Below are 22780 nucleotides of genomic sequence, written 5' to 3'. Positions count from 1 at the left end.
AATGAGACAGAGGTAAGCGGGGCAGAGAATCAATGAGACAGAGGTAAGCGGGGCAGAGAATCAATGAGACAGAGGTAAGCGGGGCAGAGAATCAATGAGACAGAGGTAAGCGGGGCAGAGAATGAATGGGACAGAGGTAAGCGGGGCAGAGAATGAATGGGACAGAGGTAAGCGGGGCAGAGAATCAATGAGACAGAGGTAAGTGGGGCAGAGGAAAGCGGGGAGGGAGATCAGGGAGGGGCCCAGATGGCAGACCACCACCACTGATCTGAAGGCCCCGCTGTATGGAGAGGGGCCGCTCACCTCTGCCCCATTCATCCTCTGCTGGACACAGCGCCATTGCTGAATGCGGCAGGGTACCTCCGTGCTCCGGGACTCTCACCGAGTGTAGACACAGCAGGATTTCACCTTATCAATATAAACATATTTCCATTCACTGACAGCAAGCAGAGATCTGAAAAATGAGCAAAAACTGTACACAAAGCAAGAAAGCATCATTCACACCGGAAATAACCCCGGAAATCTCATGTACAGGACTCCTGTGACACATCCCCCGACACACACCGCTCACAGCAAAACGTCCCACTCACTGACGAACATGAAACCCGCACTGACAAATAACTACCGGCAGAGCTCCGGCACCGCACCGACCTGACTCCCCGCACCGGCCTCGCCCACCTCTGCTACACTCAGCTGATACCGGTAACCTCTACGCAGGCGTAAGGAAAACCTGGCGGTGTCAAACCCTGCAAGGCCAACGCGCATGCGTCGATTACCTCGCCAAAGGCATGTACGCATGCGCGGGATACTGCACGCAAGCGCAGTACTTTGCAAATTCGAATTCAATCAACTTTATTTAGACAAAACAGTAGAAACAGGAAGAAGAGTTGGTTGGAACGGCAGCCGCCGAGTCTCAAAATATCTCATTGAATTGAATGCAAGGCTGAAGAGTGTTGTTGAGGGGTGAAACCGGAATGGAGGACGATGCTCCTGTGATTTACGGGCTGGAGTTTCAGGTGTGATGTCCTTCGTGTTTTATATATGCATGATTTACCCAGTCACCAGAGCAAAGGATTAGCCAGCAAGGAATGCTGGGAGATTTCAGCTCTGAAGCTGGCAGAATTGTGAATGCAGTGCCAGAATATATAACTGTCTGTAAATGAAGATGTGTCCATGAGCAGCAGACTAATAACGTCATTTACAGCCATTTTCTCCATAAAATGGTGACCCATGTGGTTGTTTTTGTCGGTGCACTGTGGGAGGGAGCGCTATTGGTTTCACTACTGCTGTGGGTTATAGCATATGGATGTTTTCAGACATAGTTTTTCATTACTTGAATGCAGGTATTTGGGGGCTAAAAATAGTTTTTTGCAACTGATGACAAATTTTCTGTAACTAGTTTTTCCCTTCTCGGCCTTCCATTGCTGAGCTGGAAATATCTCCTTCCAGGCTCCGATCACTGGAAGACGAGCTACAGCAGCAGAGAGCTGCCGAACAACACTGCTGACATAATTCCCACAGGAGTGCACATAGCAAAGCGAGCATCTATGTTTTCAGATTTCAGGAGAGGCACGGAATTCGCAACTCAGATGTCAACACCCTGGCACCGACTCATGCCTGTCTCGATGAGGGGGTGAGTAGGAGTCAGACGCTCCTGATTCATCAAGAATAGTGTTGAGCGAGTATACTCGTTGCTCGGGTGTCCTCCCGAGTATTTTGGCGTGCTCCGAGATTTAGTTTTTTGTCGAAGTAGTTGCATGATTTATGGCCAGCCTGAACACGTGTGGAATGCTTTTTTTTTTTTTTTTGTTAGGGAATCCTCAAATGTATTCAGGCTGTCTGCAGCCATAAATCATGCAGCTACTTTGACAAAAACTAAATCTCAGAGCGCGCCAAAATACTCGGAGGGCACCCGAGTGTGCTCAGGAAAACCCGAGCAACGAATATACTCGCTCATCACTAATCAAGAAGTGTGCTCCTCCCTCAAATCTTACTCCAGTCCCTGACTGTAGTAAGGTTTCTGGCGTAAGGAGCGCGATGGCTTGTCATGAATTAGATGAGCTGCTGCATTACTCTCCCTGCTGCACCCCTGTCCTGCCCCAGCTCCACCAAAAGTCACAAAATGTATGTGCAACTACAAGTTGTGCAAAAGATTTAGCCACTTTTTAAAGCTTTTTACACCAGAATTGTGGTGAAATTGCTTTGTTGACTCTGTTTCCCAAACTTGCAATTCTAATGAACGGTTTCGCTGTCCGTTTACAACACGGATATACTTGGTAAAAAAAAGGATAAAATAAATTATATATTAGTACTCACTATTAGCAGTGTTTAAGCACGCAACTCTTTATTAGTAGTCTGAGTTTGATCTTCTGGCTTGTGGGATCCCAGAATGCTTGGCGGCATCCATCAGAGCACCATGGCAGTATGTTCTCTGTTACCCATCTATTCCTCCTGTGTTAAGCCCCCGTTACACATAACGATGTCCCAGCAATCCCACCAACGATCCGACATGATGGGATCGCTGGGACATCGTTATGCTGATCGCTGCTGAGCTGTCACAAGACAGCCCCTCCAGCGATCAGGACCAGCGACGCTGGTTTCTAATGTAAACATCGGGTATCCAGGAGCCGTGGCTCTTGGATACCCGTTGTTTACCCTTGAAGCCGGTGTACACGCGCGTTTGCAAGGTAATCATCGGGTATCTAAGAGCCGCGCGACTCCTGGATACCCGCTGTTTACCTTGGAAACCAGCATCTCTGGTCTCTCACTGCCACACGCAGCGATGCGTGCTGGCCAGCGGGAGACCAGTGATCGAAAAATGGCCCAGGCCGATTGAGCACGGGGGGCCAGTCGCTGATCCCCGTCACACACAGCGATCTCGCTGTGGCGTCACAAAATCAGCTATCTCGCTAGCGAGATTGCTGTGTGTGACGGGGCCTTTAGAGATCGGACTGTGCTGATTTAGTGAAATCCATGAGATCTCTCCATATCCTGTAAGATCTCACATTGTAACACCAGATCCTGCTGTTGTGGGATGCCATACACCATGCAAAGATCGCAAAACTTTGAACCCAACTTCTTTGCAGGTTGATGATCATTTTTGTTTATTTTAATCCAAAAATATTTTTAAAGTGTTTTAGTTTGGAGCTGAATATTGTGTATTTTTTTTTATTTTGGAATATGTTATCTTAGAAGTCTAACATGGGAGAAATTTATGGCATAGCCTAATCTACGGATAAACAATAAGCATCTAATAGATGCGGCTCCCGCCTGTCACCAGAACTGGGGACCCAGATCGTGGTGGTTCCTGACCATCGGTAAGTGGAGAGGTGGCTGCGCGTCTGTTGATTCTCTCTATTCATTGTTATAGGAGTTTTGAATACTGCCGAGCAACCTCTCTCATCTGCATTCAAAACGGCCAAAGCAATCAGAAAAATCATGTGCCTGAAACACTTAAAAAACCTCTTTAAAACCACATCAGGAGGCAGAAGACTCCTCCAAAAGCTGCCAAAGAAGGGGCCCTTCCTAAAAGGAGTTCCACTTGAGAACTTCTCATGTTTTACCATCTCCTAAAAACCACTTTGTGCATATAACCTTAGATTATGTTCACGCTTTTTTTTCCAAAGGTCTAAAACCTCTCGTTTTCAAGCAGCAGACACTTTAGGAATCATTCTCTTTTTTTCTGTATTTTTTTTTTTTTTTGTTGGTTTTCTTATGTTCTTTATAGGGGTTGTCCCTTTTCAGTAAATGAAATGAAGGATATTATAAATAAGCAAACCACTATGTAACTATGGGAGTGTGGATCCGTCTGTCAGAGACTGCTGGAGTCCCCAAAGAGAAGGCAGATAGAGTTTATTAATGTCTGCGCATTCTCCATTGCTGTATACACAGGTCTAAACAAACGCTGTGTACACAGTAATAGGTGGCACTGACGGTGCTTCCTCCTCCATACACAGCGGTCATGTGTGTAATTATGAGACCTTAGTCATCAGTTCTGCTATGAATCCAGGAGGAGGTATTTCTACTGTAAATGTAACCAATATACCAGCCCCAGTTACAAGGGAAATGAGATGAAAATGTTGGGGTGATCTCTTAAGGTGAGATTTCAGCGATTGCCTGCCCCTGACCTGATAAATATGAGCCACGTGCCTGCTTAAAAGAAAGGCATCGGACGCAGGGTCAGATGTGCGCTCCTCTCTCAGTAAGAGCTGGAACAGAACTGAACTTTATTAGTATAATCAAAAGATCATGTAACAGGTGGGAAGAGGGCGTTGCACAGCTTCTCAGCAGCCATTGTGTCAGTCTGTGAAGGTCCATGCTAGGTCTGTTCCATATATGGTCTTCAGTGTATCCATCTCACATTCCAAGGATTCCAGGGCGTATTTTCAGGATGTAGACGCCATCTTGCCCCACCACATAGCTTACATAAGGTTAATAATTGATTTCATTAGCCATTCTCTCCGTCACAAAAATGTTTCAATATTTACCGTAAATCCCCCCCCCCCACCCCAAAAGGTCTTTTATTATCTTATGGAGGGCACAATGTGTGAAATAAATGAAGAATAAATAGCTGAGGATAGGGCATATAAAAGGGACAGCACCGCACAGGATCTAAGTGCAATATTAAAAATATCCCAAGTAAAAATGCAAAACTGATGCACTCACCAAATTGAGACTGAAGGAATAGCGTATTGGCCCTGGGGGAATGACCCAAACCAAGGTACTAGTTACTCGGTTTGCTGCACGGCTCCTGGTCAACGGGGCGATCCTCAGCCGTCCGCAGGTGCAAGATAAAAAAAAAATCCAGTCTGATGCCGGCGCTCCCGAAAAAAGTATAATGTGAGAGATCGGCTTACTTAGAAAATTTCTTAAAAGATTTTTATTCTGAAGTATAGCAATAAAACAATAACGTGTTTTGGCTTAAAACTGCTATCCGTTTCGGCAGTTCACCTAGAGGGGTCCAAGAGCCAGGTGGCAGGCTTCCTGAGCAGGCAGAGGTTACCTCCGACAGAGTGAGAGCTGAGCGAGAAGGTGTTCTGCATGTTGTGTCAGCATTGGGGAGTTCCACATGTAGATCGCTTCGCATCAATTATTTCTGATGAAGTGCCAAAAATGCCTCATCATGATCCACATCTTGTAGTAATAGTAGTAATATGCCCCATCATTGTCCCCTTCATGCAGAAATATGCCCCATCATGGTCCCCTTCATGCAGAAATATGCCCCATCATGATCCCCTTCATGCAGAAATATGCCCCATCATGATCCCCTTCATGCAGAAATATGCCCATTCCACCACCTCCATCATTTCCTCCTCCCCATCACTCCCATCATTGACCCTCTCCCCATCACTCCCATCATTGACCCTCTCCCCATCACTGGCCCTCTCCCCATCACTCCCATCATTCTCCATTCTCCTCTCCCCATCACTCCCATCATTGTCCTCTCCCCGTCACTGGCTCTCTCCCCATCACTCCCATCATTCTCCACTCCCATCACTGGCCCTCTCCCCATCACTGGCCCTCTCCCCATCACTTCCATCATTCTCCATTCTCCTCTCCCCATCACTCCCATCATTGTCCTCTCCCCGTCACTGGCCCTCTCCCCATCACTCCCATCACTCCCCTCTCCCCATCACTCCCATCATTGTCCTCGCCCCATCATTGGCCCTCTCCCCATCACTCCCATCACTGGCCCTCTCCCCATCACTGGCCCTCTCCCCATCCCTCCCATCATTAGCCCTCTCCCCATCACACACACCAGCCACCCACACACACGCACACACCAGCGGCCACACTCACCTCTCCGCGCGCCGGCAGCTTCCGCCTTCCTCTCAGACATCACTCCCATCATTCTCCTCTCCCCATCACTCCCATCATTCTCCTCTCCCCATCACTCCCATCATTCTCCTCTCCCCATCACTCCCATCATTCTCCTCTCCCCATCACTCCCATCATTCTCCTCTCCCCATCATTCCCATCATTCTCCTCTCCCCATCACTGGCCCTCTCCCCATCACTGGCCCTCTCCCCATCACTGGCCCTCTCCCCATCACTCCCATCATTGTCCTCTCCCCATCATTCCCCTCTCCCCATCACTCCCATCATTAGCCCTTTCCCCATCACACGCACTAGCGGACACACACACACACACACACACACACACACACACCCACCAGCGGCCACACTTACCTCTCCGCGCGCCGGCAGCTTCCTCCTTCCTCTCAGACATTGAGCAGCATGGCCGCATGACATCATCATTCAGCTCCGCGGCCGCCCCACTCAATAAGTGAGAGGAAGGAATTAGTTGCAGCTCTGGAGCAGTGAGGCGAGGCCGCGTGCCAGCTGAGAGGGCTCTGCGTGCCCTCTCTGGCACGCATGCCATAGGTTCGCCATCACTGCCCCAGACAATCCGGCAGGCGTCGATGTAGTATCGAAATCCTGAGGAAAACTGATCTACACGTTCCCTCCTGTCCCTCTGATTCCAAGAGAACTAAGGAAAGTACAGGAAGAGAGAGCGAAGATAATTTTGGTAGTACCCTTCTGGCCAAGAAGGAGTTGGTTTCCTGAGCTAAGGAAGATGTCAGTGGAAGAGCCTATTCGGCTTCCACGTAGAAAAGACCTTCTCTGCCAGGGCCCAGTGTTTCACCAGAACCCAGACAGTCTACACCTTTTGGCATGGATCCTGAGAGATAGGTTCTGAGATTAAAGGGAACCTGTCAACTGTTTTGGCCTATGTGGCCACTGCCTTTCAGGGCTTATCTACAACATTCTATAATGCTGTAGATTTTCACCTGGGGGGGGGGACGATCCGGTCCAATGGGTGTCGCAGGTCCGGGTCCAGCACCTCCCATCTTCTTGCGACGCCGCCCTCCTGCTTGCTTCATCGCTTTCTGGCATCGCGCTCCTGCACGGGCGTACTTATCTGCGCTGTTGAGGGCAGAGGAAAGTCCTGCAGTGCACAGGTGTTGGGAAAGGTCAGAGAGTCCCTGCGCGCAGCAGTACTTTGCTCTGCCCTCAACAGGGCAGATAAGTACGCCTGCACAGGAGCGTGATGCAGGGGAAGCATGAAGCAAGCATGAGGGCTTGCTTCATGCTTCCCCTGCATCACGCTCCTGTGCAGGCGTACTTATCTGCCCTGTTGAGGGCAGAGCAAAGAAGATGGCTGCCCCCCCAGTGAGTATATTAAAAGTTATTATTCTTATCTTTCAAGTCGGACCGGGGGTTTAGCTATGTAGGTAAGCCCTGAAAGGCAGTGGCCGCATCTTATAGTGACCAAAACAGGTTGAGTTTTTTGGAGTTTATCCTATACTGAGACTGCATAGGCTGTGCACACAGTTTGTTGAGGTTTTTTTTATTTTATTTTTTTTAGAGCAGGTACATTCCAAATTAAAAAAGCAACAAAATACGTCTGAATAATCCCTAGAGTGTGTGCACACGTTGCGGATTCTGCTGCAGATTTTTCCGCGCAGATTTGGCTAAATCCTCAGGTCAAATAACCTGCGTTTTACCTGCGGATTTAGTATGGATTAGCCTGCGGTTTTCCCCTGCGTTTTGTCTCCTGGTAATGGAGCAGGTGCCAAACCGCTGCGGATTCCGCACAAAGAAGTGACATGCTGCGGATTTAAAACCGTAGCTAATCCGCGTGGAAAAATCTGCAGCATGTGCACAGCGTTTTTCATTTTCCATCAGGGTGGATAAAAATCAATGTTTTTTAAAAAAAAAATCGGATTTTTTTTTATTTAAATCGGATTTTTTTCAATAAACTGCTTTTTGAGGAAAATATTTTACCATCCAAAGGTTCTTCCATCATGAGATAAAGCTGAGTTGTTTAACTCAGTAGAATAAAGGCTGTATATGTGTAACATTCACAATGCCATGCTCTTCCAGAGGTTTCTGTAGGATTAGTGGGCAGTTTCTCTCCTATATTATCACAGATGCTCGCTTTACTTACGCAGTTCTCAAAACTGAATTTGACTCCGTAGAGGTCCCAGCCTCTTCTTCACGGCAAAAATGTTACAACATGAACAGAGTTGAGAAAAAGACCTTAATCCTATTGTTCTACAAACCTATGAATACAGAATCAACCCCTTCAGTGCCAAGTCCAAGAAGTTAGACAATATATTTCTGATTGTTTGGAGTGGAATAGATCTGCACAACACAAGAAGAATGTGAATCTAAGTGTGAAGAGGAGGAAGGGCAAGCAGACAAGAAAATGAAAGTGAAACTTTGAGCACAATACTGCAGCATAGCCACAGACAGACAAGTCTGGATCTGTTTGTGTGTACGATCTGAGGTTTATTACATTCTTTCCTTATAATGGCAGCAGGCCGTAAAAGAGACCCAGTTTGGGAATATTTTAATGAAGCTCCTTCGCCTATCGGTAAGGCAGGCATGCGTGCAAAATGCAAACGATGCAACAAAGAGATGCAAGGCCTGGTGGCGCAAATGAGGCAACATCATGAGAAGTGCGGTGATGAAGATGACCAAAGAAACACTTCTGAACAGGCGTGATCTTCAGGTTGGTAAACATTTTTATTGAATCCTATTTCTAAAGACTGAACTGTCATGTGTGAGAAAAATTATATTTCTTATTATTACTGCATGTTACTGTCATTTGGTACAGTTATGAAGAAAAACAAATATTCCTTTTGGGGCAGGGGCAGTGATGTGTTGTGTACAATAAGCAGAAATTGTATAAACAATAAAATAACAGCATTGACTTTTTTTGTTTAGGGGAATTCATGGATTCTGGAAACTATCCACCTCCAAGATCACCATCATCCTGTTCTACAGTTTCAGAGTTATCCATCCAGGATAGTGCTTCATTAGCAGCAGCAGCATCATCATCAGACACCCACAGCCACATATCACCATCACCCAAAAGGAAGAAAAAACCTTTACCTCCTGGAACCACCATAGATAGGTTTGTGATAAGAACTAGCAGATTAGAAAAAGAGTTGATTGATGAAAAAATTGCCCAGTTTATTTATGCAACGAACTCTTCTTTCCGTCTGACTGAGAACCCACATTTCATTAATATGGTTCAGTCACTGAGACCAGGATACAGTCCACCCAGCAGAGCTGATGTTGCAGGGAAACTGCTGGATCAAGTGTATGACAGAGAAATGGAGCAATGTGCAACAGCTCTGGAGGGTAAAATTGTTAACCTAAGTATTGATGGGTGGAGTAATGTCCACAATGATCCTATTGTATGTGCTTGTATAACAACAGAAGAAGGTAAAGTCTTCCTTTCACAAACAACTGATACGTCAGGAAATGTACACACAGCAGAATACTTACAAGAAGTGGCAGTAAAGGCTATAACGACATGTGAACAAAAATTCAAATGTCTAGTACGCAGTTTGGTCACTGACAATGCTGCAAACATATCCAAGATGAGAAGAGATTTAGAAGAGCAGGGAGGGAATACAAAGCTGCTAATAACATATGGTTGCAGTGCTCATTTGCTGCACCTCTTAGCCAAAGACTTAAGTGTTCCAGAAATAAAGGCTAATGTTGTTGAAATTGCTAAATACTTCCGTAATAATCATTTTGCTGCAGCAGCTCTGAAAAGTATGGGTGGAACCAAGCTAACGCTCCCACAAGATGTTAGATGGAACTCTGTGGTGGACTGTTTTGAGCAGTATATCAAAAACTGGCCTATTCTGATGACACTTTGTGAAGAAAATCGAGATAAAATAGATGGCACTGTCACGGCCAAAATCCTCAACATTGGGCTTAAGAGAAATGTTGAACATATGCTGAGCTTCCTGAAAACCATCTCTCAAGCTTTAAACAAAATACAGAAAAATAGCTGTTTTATTGCGGATGCTGTTGAAATTTGGAAGGAACTGAGTGAACACTTAAAAACAGAACTACACATGGACAGAATTAAATTACAAGCAGTAAACAAACGATTGGGACAAGCACTGACTCCAGCTCATTTTTTAGCAAATATTGTCAATATCCAATATCAGGGTCAAAACCTAAGTGCTGAGGAAGAGGAGTTAGCTATGACATGGGTATCCAGCAATCATCCATCTTTAATGCCAACTATAATAAACTTCAGAGCTAAGGGGGAACCATTCAAGAAATATGTTTGCTGAAGATATTTTAAGGAAGGTCACACCAGTAAACTGGTGGAAGTCACTTAAGCGCTTGGATTTAGAGACTGTTCAAGTAATGATTTCACTTTTAACAGCAGTAGCTTCTTCTGCAGGCGTTGAAAGAATATTCTCTTCCTTTGGACTCATTCATTCTAAATTGAGAAATCGGTTGGGACCCAATAAAGCAGGAAAGCTTGTTTTTCTTTTCCAGATTATGAATAGGAACAAAGAAGAAGATGATGATGAAGATGACGACAAGTGAGCTACAGAGGACAGCAGGGACAGTAGTATTTAAGTTTTTCATGTGTCGGCTGGGCTGACAGTCTAAGTTTCTTAAAATATATATATATATATTTTGTTTAGCCAAATTGGTTAACAAATATGGATGTTTGTTTAAGCAAATAACTTATGCTGTAATGTTGTTATTGTTTCAGTTGAATAAATCTATTTAAATTGTTATTAAGGTCAGGATTATTTTTCTCCTTCCTAAGTACAACAGAACAGTGGTGTCCAAATATGAATGATTAACCCATTAAACTGGGGAGGAAAAAGTAATATAAAAAGTGATTCTAAAAATCTTCATCTACTTGCATGTTAAAGTAGCAAGAACTAGTTTAGGTAGAAACTTTGATTTAAATCACTGATTTAAATCAAGCCTTACTGACTAGTGATTTAAATCATGATTTAAATCGTGATTTAAATCAGTTAGATTTAAATCAAATCCACCCTGTTTTCCATAGACTTAAATGCTACTGTACAACGCAGCAGAAACTGCAGCGGATCTGCGGGGCCAAATCCACAGCAGAATCCACAACGAGTGCACACACCCTTAAGGGTATGTGCGATTACTCTGAGGATTTTTCTGTGCGGATTTGGCTAAATCCGCAGGTCAAAAGACCTGCGGATTAGCCTACGGTTTTCCCCTGCGTTTTGACACCTAGTCATGGAACAGGTGTCAAACTGCTGCGGATTCTGCACAAAGAATTGACATGCTGCGGATTTAAAACCGCAGCAAATCCGCACGGAAAAGTCCGCAGCATGTGCACAGCGTTTTTTTAATTTACATTGAATATAAACGTACTGTACAACGCAGCAGAATCTGCAGCGTGAGCACTAGGGTGACCTCAAAAAATCGATGTCGCAATTTTGTCCTTCTGGACCCCACAAAACGATTCCCCTTTCCAGATATTGAGAGAGCCAAAATTTGAGCTCGATCAAACGACGTTAACCCGTGCCGCTCGTCGCTCAAAGTTTGAAAAAATCCAAATTGAGGTATTTTAAGATTTAGGTATTTTGCATAGTCTGTTAGATTATAAAGAATGTGACAACAACATTGCAGAAATAGCCCTGACCAAATTTTCGAACCATTTGTGGTATTTGAATGCAGAGTTGGTGGGATTATCGTTTTTTGATCCCACCATTACAGACAATGAAAAGTTGTTAATGGCTAATAAATTGCTCAGTAGCACAGATGAACCATCAGAGCACGCTAGGGTTGTAAATCCAAAAGTTAGGAAAGAAAATTTAAAAGATGTAGGAAGTAACCGACTTTAACGACCTTCTGACAAAAGATGAAGAACAAAAGCAATATGTCCTGCAAGTTGTAAGCAAATGCCGAGCATTATATTCTGACGTTTCAAAAACTACTTTAACAAAAGCTCTAGAATAGATTAGATAACTATGTAAAATTATCAACTCATGTAGGTTAGCGTGCTCTGATGGTTCATCTGTGCTACTGAGCAATTTATTAGCCATTAACAACTTTTCATTGTCTGTAATGGTGGGATCAAAAAACGATAATCCCACCAACTCTGATTTCAAATACCAAAAATGGTTCGAAAATTTGGTCAGGGCTATTTCTGCAATGTTGTTGTCACATTCTTTATAGTCTAACAGACTATGCAAAATACCTAAATCTTAAAATACCTCAATTTGGATTTTTTTCAAACTTTGAGCAACGAGTGGCACGGGTTAACGTCGTTTGATCGAGCTGAAATTTTGGCTCTCTCAATATCTGGAAAGGGGAATCGTTTTGTGAGGTCCAGACGAACAAAATTCTGACATTTTTTTCCCCCCCATATGAGATCCGGTCACCCTAGTGAGCACATACCCTAAAGGCAATCTGTCACATGTTTTTTTATGTCTGAATTAAGACTATCATCTTAATCAGAGCCTGTGCTGCCAGGCTGTGGGGTCGGTAAGCCAAACCTCCGACCCCTCGATTTCCCTGACTACGACTCTGACTCCACACCTCTATGTGCTTAATCCCTACTAAGGAGTATACAACCACCTGACACCCCCACAATTATTTTTAAACTCTCCCACGCTATGTAAATCATGCCGGTCCTGTCCGATAGGCGTCCTTGCTGAGGCATCTATCCCTCCTCCCGGCTGCTGTTCACTGTCCTCCTGCTCTGATTGACGTGGATGATGCCTTCTGCATCATCCACATAGCCCAGGAAATCTCGCTCCTTTGCACTTAGCTGTGCCCTACTGAGGGCTGAGCCTAAATTTTAAGTGTGCATGGGCCCTTATTCAGGGGTTATATACCACTTTATAGAATGCACCAAAGTTGCTGATTAAGGTGCAGGTCTTAGTTCAGACATGAAAAAACTGTTGACTTTAAATCCTGGAAAGGCTCTTCCTATTCATTTGTATTGTAAAGCACTTTGCTGTACATATGGAAAACACCTACTGGAAAAAAGAGAAAATGCGTGCCACTTGTTTGAAGCTGCTCCTTATGAAATCCGCTCCAAGCCTGGCACTGCCCGATTAATAATTAGTAATAGGCTGCAAAATAAGCAATTGGAACAAAATCCTTCAATATGCTTCAAAATCCCTGTAAGGCTATGTTCCCACAATGAGTTTTGATGTTGCAGATTTTCTGCACCCATTAAGTAAAATAAGTTGAATGCTTTTTTTTTTCGAAAATATGCAACGTAAGAAACTCGCCAAATACTCATCGTTGAGTGTAGCCTAAGGGTGTGAGCACATGTATATGTGCAGATCAGAACCTGTAATTAAAGGGAATCTGTCACCCCTGGGATGTATCTGACCTATTAAATGGGGCATACAGGTGATAGAAATGTTACACTAGTCCTACCTGAGTGCCTTATAGCTGCGGTCTTGTTGAAAAATCATCTTTTATTACTTTATGCTAATTTCCTCCAGGCTCTGCGGCATACTGTGCCTGGAAGAAATCTCTGCCTCCTGTCTTCATTTGCATACCTCACTGCTCCCATCGGCGTGTGCTGTGACGTGTCCTGGTGGCCCCGGAGTCCTGCACCCTGCAATGGCGCAATGATACAGTACCTATTCCACCCTTCTATGGGCATTGGCTTCAGCGTTCTTCTGATGCAGTGCCCTCCGGCATGCGCGACGAGAAGGTGCTTTCGCTATCATGCATACCTGGGTGATAGGAGCCATACAGTTTCTGATTCCCCTAACTAAGCAGGGAGGAAGGAAGTGGGGAGAGCACCTTATCGCCACGCACGCTGGACCCTGCACAGAAAAACGCTGAAGCCAGTGCCCATAGAAAGGCACAATAGGTACTGTATAATTGTGCTTTTCCAGGGTGCAGGCGCTGGATTTCAGGGCCACCATTACACGGCACTGTGACAGCGATGGGAGCAGGATGGTATGATAAGGAAGACAGTAGGCAGAGATTTCTTCCAGGCACTGTACACCCCGGAACCCGCGAGAAATGAAACAAATGATGATTTTTCAACTACAAGACCGCAGGTATAATGGTATGTGCACACGCTGCGGATTCCGCTGCGTTTCCGCAGCGTTTTTGGCCGCTGTGGACCCGCAGCAGTTTTAGCTGCGGTGTACAGTACCATTCAAATGAATGGGAAAAAAAAAACGCTGTGCAGACGTTGCGGAAAAATCTGCGTGGATTTGTTGCGGTTTTGAAACATGTCAATTCTTTCTGCGGAATCCGCTGCGGGTTCCCATCTCCACCATTGTGGAGATGGTGAATCCACAGGACCAAACCGCAGGCAAAACCGCAGATAATCCGCAGGTCTTTTGACCTGCGGTTTATCTGCGGTTTTTGCAAAATCCGTCCAGATTAATCCGCAGCGGATTCCGCAGCGTCTGCACACACCCTTAGTCACACAGGTAGGACTAGTGTAACATTTCTGTCACCTGTATGCCCATATTAATAGGTGATATACGTCCCTGGGGTGACAGATTCCCTTTAAATTTTCAATCCAGCCCTTGTCACGTCATCATTGGGAGACGAGCTAGGCCGGTGACGTTGTGGCTACTGATATCTGCTGGGTCGTATTCATTAGCCAGAGGATATCTGTAGATCTGATTTCACCTGTCCCCCTCACCTCGTGATGCGGAATTGCCTCTTTAAATACATTCCACACCAGATCCATCTAACTACAGACCCCAGATCATTACACGCCTCATAGCATACACTTCTGCCTCTGTGTGTCCCCTTGCTGCTCTGCAGTCCAATTACAGGACTTACCCAGTTCAGTCATGTGGCTCTATCGGTGCTGGTCTTTAAAGGGAACCTGTCAACAGAATTGGACGTCGTAACCTACAGACAGTGTCAGGTTGGCGCCGTTATACTGATTACAATGATACCTGGTGATGAAATCCGTCTGGTGGTTGTTGTTTAATCTTTCAGTTTTGAGTTAATGGTATGCTTGTGCTCTGGAGCTTCCTGTGGGGGTCTTCATGTGGTGCTCTACTTAGTTATTCATCCCTCACTGACCTGCCCTCTAGTTTACATAATGAATATATTCACATACTGTAAAAAAAAAAAAAAAAAAAATCTGTAGGCAGGCGCCGGCCTTGGCACCTTCGCTGCAGCATAATCGCATATGTACTGTGTTAATCGTGAATGTGGTTGAGGTTTTTGCACCCCCCCACGCCTGCGCAGTAGTAGCTATCTTGGCCCCCTGAGAAAGCCAACGCGAAACGCGCATAGGGCCGCGTGTCTACATCTATGGACATTGATATGGATATGGGTAAAAGCTATTGATGGGAATACTAGCTCCCCTGTATGGGTTCTTTTATTGAGTGGTCACTGACCTTTAAAATTTTAGGGATATCGGAATGATTAATCTTATGTAGTTAGTAGTAGGGAACTTGCCACCCCTTAATATAGATTGTTGCACTGTCACTTTATATATACATATAGCTTAGTAAAGGGGTTGTTTTGTCTCTAGGATTATCCTTTCCTCATGTCGGTGATGTGACACCATTATTGGTTCACCTGTAACCATATTCAAATAGCTCTGTGAACAGCGACTGTTCTGTGATATGTGATTGTTTGTCATTATTTATTATTTGTTCTTGAAATAATATCTTTTTAATGATTAGGCAATTCTTGGTGGTTAATACGCTCCAGTTTTCTGTACTTCAGTGATATTGGGGAGCTCCACAGGGTATAACCCTTAGTAGTCCTGGTTGGTTGTCTAGGACTACTGTATTATTATGGTGTCTGAGATTTTTTATATGTCTAAATGTTAGTGAGCAAACTGTGAATGCCTTTGAGCATGCTTTTTGTTCAGTAATGGAGTCTTGAGTGGTGAGCGTGCATACAGGCCATGGAGGCTGAGTGCATTACTTATGGTTTACTTGGAAACTTTTGTACCTGTTGATTCCAGGTCTTTCTGTAGCTCTCCTCTGGTGGGTCCTTGGCTCTGGGATAACTGCTGTAATAATCAGTGGGCATGTGACCACAAGTATTCGATTTGCGTACATGCGTTCACATGCCGACTAGATGTGCTCTGAGTTTTGGTAAATTGAGCAAGGCTGGACACGTCTAGTCGGAACGTGGCCGGAAGTATGCAAGGTTCATATTTGCCGTCACATGACTGCCGGCTCCAAGTACTGGGGAATCCTGACAGCGCACACTGTTCATGATTTGAGGATTCACAAGTCTGCGGTCATAGAGTAACTGTAAACTTGACCCCCAAAGCCTGGAAAACCCCAGTGGCCTCTGTCACCCATGAGCTATAATGACTTTCACACCACATAGGTCAAATTGCTTTGAAATGTAAAAAGAAAATGGTGCAGATCCTAGTTGCACAAAAATGTGACAAGTTTTGTCCCGTTTAGTTCTGGGCACCAGCGCCTAGTTTAAAAAAAACAAAAAAAATGTGGGCTGAGTTTATCTTTGGGACATGTACCATCGCAGCTGACAAATTCATAGTAAATGACACCCCAAAAGTGGCATAATGACAGGGATGAACTCCAGTCCTGACTGTGGTTGTGGACGCCTTTTAATGAGTTTGGTGCTTTTTGCTCTAGTACATGCTTCATCAAGACGAGTATAAAACACCCGTCTTAATAAGTCTGGGCTATCTTCTATTGTTTGCTCTTTTAAGCTGGAAACAGTAATGTGGTCTACTGTGCTACACAGCTATTGATCCAGATTAAAAGGAATCTGTTAGGGTGGTTTCACATTAGCGTTTCAGGGTGCAGCTACGGCCTGCGCACGGCTGCCGCTAAGGCCCGCCCCCTGCTGCGCCTCCTCTGGTAGCTCCGCCTACCGGCACAAGACGCTGCATTCGTCCTGCGTCCCCTATCTTTGTCACTGGGGACGCAGGCCGTGCGCAGTATGCGTTTAACGGTGCCTGCGTCCTTTTGACGGTGCGCCGAGCGCAACCAAATTGCAACAGGTTGCGTTTGGCGTTGGTCGGCGCACAGTCAAAAGGACGCATGCGCTGCCAAACGCATACTGCGCATGGCCTGCGTCCCCAGTGATGATAGGGAACGCATGCAGCGTCATGCGCCGGTAGGCGGAGCTACTGGAGGGGGCGTGGCTTTAGCGGCGGCCGTGCGCAGGCCGTCGCTGCGCCCTGAAACGCTAATGTGAAACCACCCTTAGTAGGACGAACCCTCATGAGCCACGTATATGGCCATGTAGATCATAGGAAGCTGAATAACATGATATCTTTGATCCGATATGTTATGTGTAAATGAGCTGTTAAGACCTATAGGCCAAACACTAATCTGCAGGAGAGACATGTAATGACTGACAGTCTCCTCTCCTGATCTACATGTCTCACGCTGGTAACTCCACTTTCATTTAGAATACACTCTTTACGTACATTCTCCTAGAGATCTACATCCCACCCATAGATCTTAACAGCTCATTTACATATTAAGGAAAACGTGGATTTTTCTAGAATAAGACATCGGGTCACAGGTGTCAAGGTATAATTTTATTCAACTTACTATGATCTCTGTGCCCAAATAGACAGATTTAGAGGATTAATCCTCCTGACAGAGTTTCTTCAAAGGGAGTTTGAGATCAAAATGACTGTTCAAACCAAGCACAGGTGTTTGGTGCACCCTTGATGTGTCCAAGCAGATCAGTGTACTTTCCCATCTACTTGTTTTCCATCTATCTCCTTACTCCTCTTCCTTGATTGCCAGCTTAGTTGTACAGAAGCATGAGAAAGGCGGAGATAGGTGGAAAATAAGCATGTGGAAAGGAGCACTGAACTCCTCAGCCACGCCAATGGGGCGCTTAGCAGTTGTGCTTGGTTTGAACACTCTTTTGTGCTGACAGAGTCCCCTTAAAGGATGGGGGGGAAAAAAATGGGTCAAACGTAGTCTAAAGTTGAAGTGGTTGATGTCTGCACCTGACATCTTTCACAGCCTCCATTTAACATATACATGGGATGCATTTCCCACCATACATGTTAAACGGAGTCCAAAAACACAATGTGATCAGGGCCTTAGAGATGTTTGTGTGTCTTTGCTTTGTCCTTCCCGCAGAAGCTGTCCTCATCCCGTTCATGTCACATTGCTCTCCCGATGCTATAACCGCGCTAATTAACTCCAGATTATGAGACCTGCTTGTTAGGCGTCTCAGTATATCAAAATACACAGCTCAATGTGGATCAGCTGCTTTCTAGCAATTATTTTCCCCGGATTCACGTAGCGAAAGCTAAATTATTTCAGGTGGTTTATTAGCATCTTCACTTTACCTATGAGATTAATTCTCTAACACCTTGGGTGTAATTTTATCAGTCCCATAACTGAGCCTGTAATAAAATACCCCGGTACTTCGCCATTATTTGAGCTCGGTGTAGGAGAGGAGCAGTAAAGAAGCCAGACACGTCTATGCATTGGAGTCTGGGATGGAGGCTTTTTTTTTAGTTACACGATATCATTGTTTTCAACATCTTGTTTACTGACAATTCCCACTTGACCCGTATCTTTGGGACTCGAATTTGGATGGGTTTCTAGTTTTGTGAAACTTCAAGAAAGTTTGAGGCGATTAAGTGTCTGCACCAGCTCCCTAATTGCTGCCTTTGCCCCTCTCTTTGGAAAGATAAAATATAAAATTTCTGTCATTTTTGGCAACACTTATGTGGTTTGTGTTGCTATATTTTTAATTTCTGTGACTCTTCTGTGACTGTGAGGGATGGATTGAGATACCCAAGGCTGTATATTTTCTTATTGATTTTATCCAGGTTGTGATGACTATAATTTAGAAGGGAGCTGTGCTTTGCATAAATCAATAGTACAGATGAATATCAGAAATTTGTAATAATTTATTAGATAATTCTGCTACTTTCTCATGGAAAATCTTCACGCCCCACCACCTTCTGAATTTCATCCACTCTGAAAGCCTGCGAAAGTCTATCTTGTTCAAACAAATTGCCAGCACAGTGAGGAGTCAGGTTACACCTCCTATTACACCCTATGGATAGACGAGGAATGAGGAGCAGAGGGAGACACAAAGGTGGCTCTGACTACTAGGACAACCCCTTTTCATTCCCCTCGCTTGGCCCCAAGAGCATAATACAGCTTATATTCACCTCCCGCGGTGTCGGCACTGTTCCCGTGGTGTCGGCACTCGCTCTCTCCGAGGCTGCCGTGCGGTGTTGTGTCACCGGTACCTAATCAGCGCTGGTGTCACAGTTTCCACCATTTAGACGTTTTGAACACGAAGAGGAAGTCCATGCTACAGCTGCTGGGGTCACCAACGGTTGGTGACCTCAAAGTTCCTGCCCAGATCAAGATTTGACTCGCCTCCTCTCCTCTCTGCACGCGAGACGCTAATCTAATTGCAGAGTATTAGATCAGCGGTCAGTCAATGTAAAATTTTTGTCCCATCCTGGGACAATGTCAAAAGTAAAAAAATATATACGGTATATAAAAAGTGTAAAAATATATATTAAAAAAAAATCACAAAATAAAGAACAAAAAAAAATTAATCCATTAAATACCGTTATTTTATGTAAAAAAAAATAAAAAAGTACACACATTAAGGCTATTTGCACACACTGCAGATTCATCTGCGGGTTTTTTCCCGCGGAACCGCAGGTAAAACCGCAGGTAAAGTGACCTGCAGTTTTGCCTGCGGTTTTGCCCTGCGGTTTCACACCTCTACTATGTTAAAGGTGTGAAACCACCGCAGAATCCGCAGAAATAATTGACATGCTGCGGGAAAAAAAACGCAGCTTTTCCGCAGGTAAAAAACCGCAGTGTGAGCACTGCGGTTTTGAAAACCCATAGGCTAACATGGTAATGTACCATGTCTGCGGAACTGCTGCAGTTCTGCAGGGCCAAAACCGCAGCAAAAACCGCAGCGTGTGCACATGGTCTTAGTCTGTAACGACCCGGCCTATAAAACTCCCACTAATTAACCCCTTCAGTGAATTCAGTGAACATAAATAAAATTTAAAGCAAAAAACTATGCTTTATCACCATACTGCCGAACAAAAATTAAAATAAAACGCGATAAAAATAATGTTAATAAAAATGGTATCTCTGAAAACGTCATCTTGTCCAGCAAAAAAACACGCTACAATACAGCGCCGTCAGCAGAAAAATAAGTTATATCTCAGAATAAAGCGATACAAAAAAGTTATTTTTTTTGTTCATTTGACTACCCAAAAATCGGAATAGAAAGCGATAAAAAAGTCAGGTACCAATAAAAATGTCCTGCAATAAACAAGCCCTCACATGATACTGTCAGCTGAAATATGGAAAAATTATAGGGCATCTAAATATGGGCATGCAAAAACATGAGTTTTTGCAAGAAAATGCATCTTTTAGTGTGTGACAGCAGCCAGACATAAAAACCCTATTATAAATATGATATGGCTGTAATCGCATCCACTTGAAGAATAAAAGTCATCTAATCACTTATACCACACGAGGAACGGCTTAAAAAATAAATCCAATTCTTCACCTGCTGTTGATTTGTTCATTCTGCCTCCCAAAGATCGCATTAAGGCTCGGTGCACATTTCACCTGCGCTGAGCGCTGACACTGGGGTTTCCATGTACATCTCTGAAATGCGTGATTCAGACAGAACCTCCAGCGGAAGATTCCCTATAATGCGGCAGATGGAGGCACTGTGGACACCGTCTGACTTGTGTTCCAGCGGTGTCTCTTTTTAGGTGTGCATGAAAGTGTCGTCGGATACAGTTTTTTGTGCACTTCTGAAAAGAAGGACAATGCTGAACAGAGGCCAGATGGAGCCAGAGTAACTCTGCTGCCTCATTATAGTGAATGGCTCCCTCGGAAGTTTCATCTGATTCACGGCATTCGGAGATTTAGATGTAAACCCCGATGTAAGTGCTTAGCGTAGAGCGCAGGATAAATGTGATCCCAAATGTTATGTAAAATGTTCACAACAAAAGCTTCAACTCAATCCACAAAAAAAAGTACGTCTCCAAACAGGTCCATCTTCTATTAACGGAAATATAGGGGCTTCCACATTACTGGTAGCACAAAGGCTCTGTAAAAGCACTATAGCGCCTCACCCCCCAAAAAAGAAATTAACCCCTTCCCGACCAATGACTCCACATAGGCGTCATGAAAACTGGTGCCAATCTGACCAGTGAAGCCTATGTGGTGTCATGACTTTAAAGCCCCCCTGCGGGTCGGGTGACCTAGGTCACTGAAAGGTCACCCGACCCGCAGATACAGGGGGCTTTGCTCTTCACCATAGGGGGCGTGGCTTTGCCCCCACGTGACTACGATCGCTCTGATTGGCTGTTAAAAGTGAAACAGCCAATAAGAGCGATAGTAATATTTCATCAATGAAAATTGATGAAATATTACTATCCAGCCATGTCCGACGCTGCTGTCGCAGCGGGCATGGCTGGTGATAGCGATCCGACCCCCCCCCACCCGTTAACGGGGGCGATCTGCCCCCGCCACTGAATGACAGCGGCGATGTGCCGCCACTGTCATCATCTCCCCCCCGCCTTCCCTCCGCTCCCCCCCCGGCTTCCGATCGTCCCCCCTCCCACCCCCCCGGTACTCACCGAGTGCCGTTATGGCTCCCGGTGTCCCGCGGTCCTGGACCATGGGCGCCGCCATATTGGAAAATGGCGGGCGCATGCGCAGTGCGCCCGCCGGCTGCAATTTCCATTCATTCATTTTGATCACTGTGATAAACTCTCACAGTGATCAAAATAGAATGAAAAGTAAATAAACCCCCCGTTTATCACCCCCATAGGCAGGATCAACTAATAAAATAAATTTTTATTTTTCCATTAGGGTTGGAATGAGGGTTAGGGTTGGAATGAGGGTTAGGGTTGGAATGAGGGTTAGGGTTGGAATGAGGGTTAGGGTTGGAATTAGGGTTAGGGTTGGAATTAGGGTTATGGTTAGGGTTGGGATTAGGGTTATGGTTAGGGTTGGGATTAGGGTTAGGGGTGTATTGGGGTTAGGGTTAGGGATGTGTTGGGGTTAGGGTTAGGGGTGTGTTGGGGATAGGGTTGAAGTTAGAATTGTGGGGTTTCCACTGTTTAGGCACATCAGAGGGTCTCCAAACGCGACATGGTGCAACCATTGATTCCAGCCAATTTTGCGTTCAATTTTGCGGGCCCCGACGTGTGCCCAAACAGTGGTTTACCCCAACATATGGGGTATCAGCGTACTCAGGAAAAATTGCACAACAACTTTGGGGGTCTAATTTCTCCTGGTACACTTGGGAAAATAAAAAATTGGGGGCTAAAAAAATATTTTTGTGGAAAATTTTTTTTTTTAATTTTCACATCTCTGCGTTATAAACTTCTGTGAAGCACTTGGGGGTTCAAAGTGCTCACCAGGCATCTAGATAAGTTCCTTGGGAGGTCTAGTTTCCAAAATGTTGTCACTTGTGGGGGGTTTCTATTGTTTAGGCACATCAGGGGCTCTGCAAACGTAACGACGACCGCAGACCATTCCATCAAAGTCTGCATTTCAAAACGTCACTACTTCCATTCCGAGCCCTTACGTGTGCCCAAACAATGATTCCCCCCCATATATGGGGCACCAGCGCACTCAGGACAAACTGTACAACAACTTTTTGGGTCCAATTTATCCTGCTACCCTTGTGAAAATAACAAAATTGCTGGCTGAAAATCATTTTTTTTGAGAAAAAAAAATTATTTTTTATTTTCACGGCTCTGCGTTATAAACTTCTGTGACGCGCTTGGAGGTTCAAGGTGCTCACCACACATCTAGATAAGTTCCTTGGGGGGGTCTAGTTTCCAAAATGGGGTCACTTGTGGGGGGTTTCCACAGTTTAGGTACATCAGGGGCCCTGCAAATGTTACATGATGCCCGCAGACCATTCCATCAAACTCAGCATTTCATAATGTGACTACTTCCCTTCCGAGCCCCGACGTGTACCCAAACAGTGGTTCCCACCCACATATGGGGTACCAACGTACTCAGGACAAACTGTAC

The 22780-nt window shown here is 44.9% G+C and overlaps 2 protein-coding genes across 10 annotated transcripts in view; one reads left to right on the top strand and one right to left on the bottom strand.

The window, feature by feature from the left end:
* Positions 1-2338, bottom strand: part of TRAPPC12 (trafficking protein particle complex subunit 12) — a 116665-nt gene extending 114327 nt beyond the window's left edge. Inside the window, exon 1 of one of the 9 annotated variants that reach the window (XR_012230822.1) lies at positions 505-587. Coding sequence is in view for 4 of the 9 variants with exons in the window: in XM_073568144.1 (XP_073424245.1) it covers positions 505-550 (46 nt within the window). In the remaining 5 variants the exon portion in view is untranslated. The other 8 variants (XM_073568151.1, XM_073568146.1, XM_073568150.1 and 5 more) reach the window with 8 other exon arrangements.
* EIPR1 (EARP complex and GARP complex interacting protein 1) overlaps positions 849-22780 on the top strand; it is a 291898-nt gene continuing 269966 nt past the window's right edge. Inside the window, exon 1 of the mRNA XM_073568152.1 lies at positions 849-1016. Coding sequence (XP_073424253.1) covers positions 975-1016 — 42 coding nt within the window. The 5' untranslated portion in view covers positions 849-974. The remainder of the gene's footprint in view (positions 1017-22780) is intronic.

This window comes from Dendrobates tinctorius, unplaced genomic scaffold, assembly GCF_039654945.1.
Source record: "Dendrobates tinctorius isolate UK_male_01 unplaced genomic scaffold, ASM3965494v1 ptg000021l, whole genome shotgun sequence".
NCBI lineage: Eukaryota > Metazoa > Chordata > Amphibia > Anura > Dendrobatidae > Dendrobates > Dendrobates tinctorius.
The sequence above is the reverse complement of the archived record's forward strand: the minus strand, read 5'-3'. Positions and strand labels throughout refer to the sequence as shown.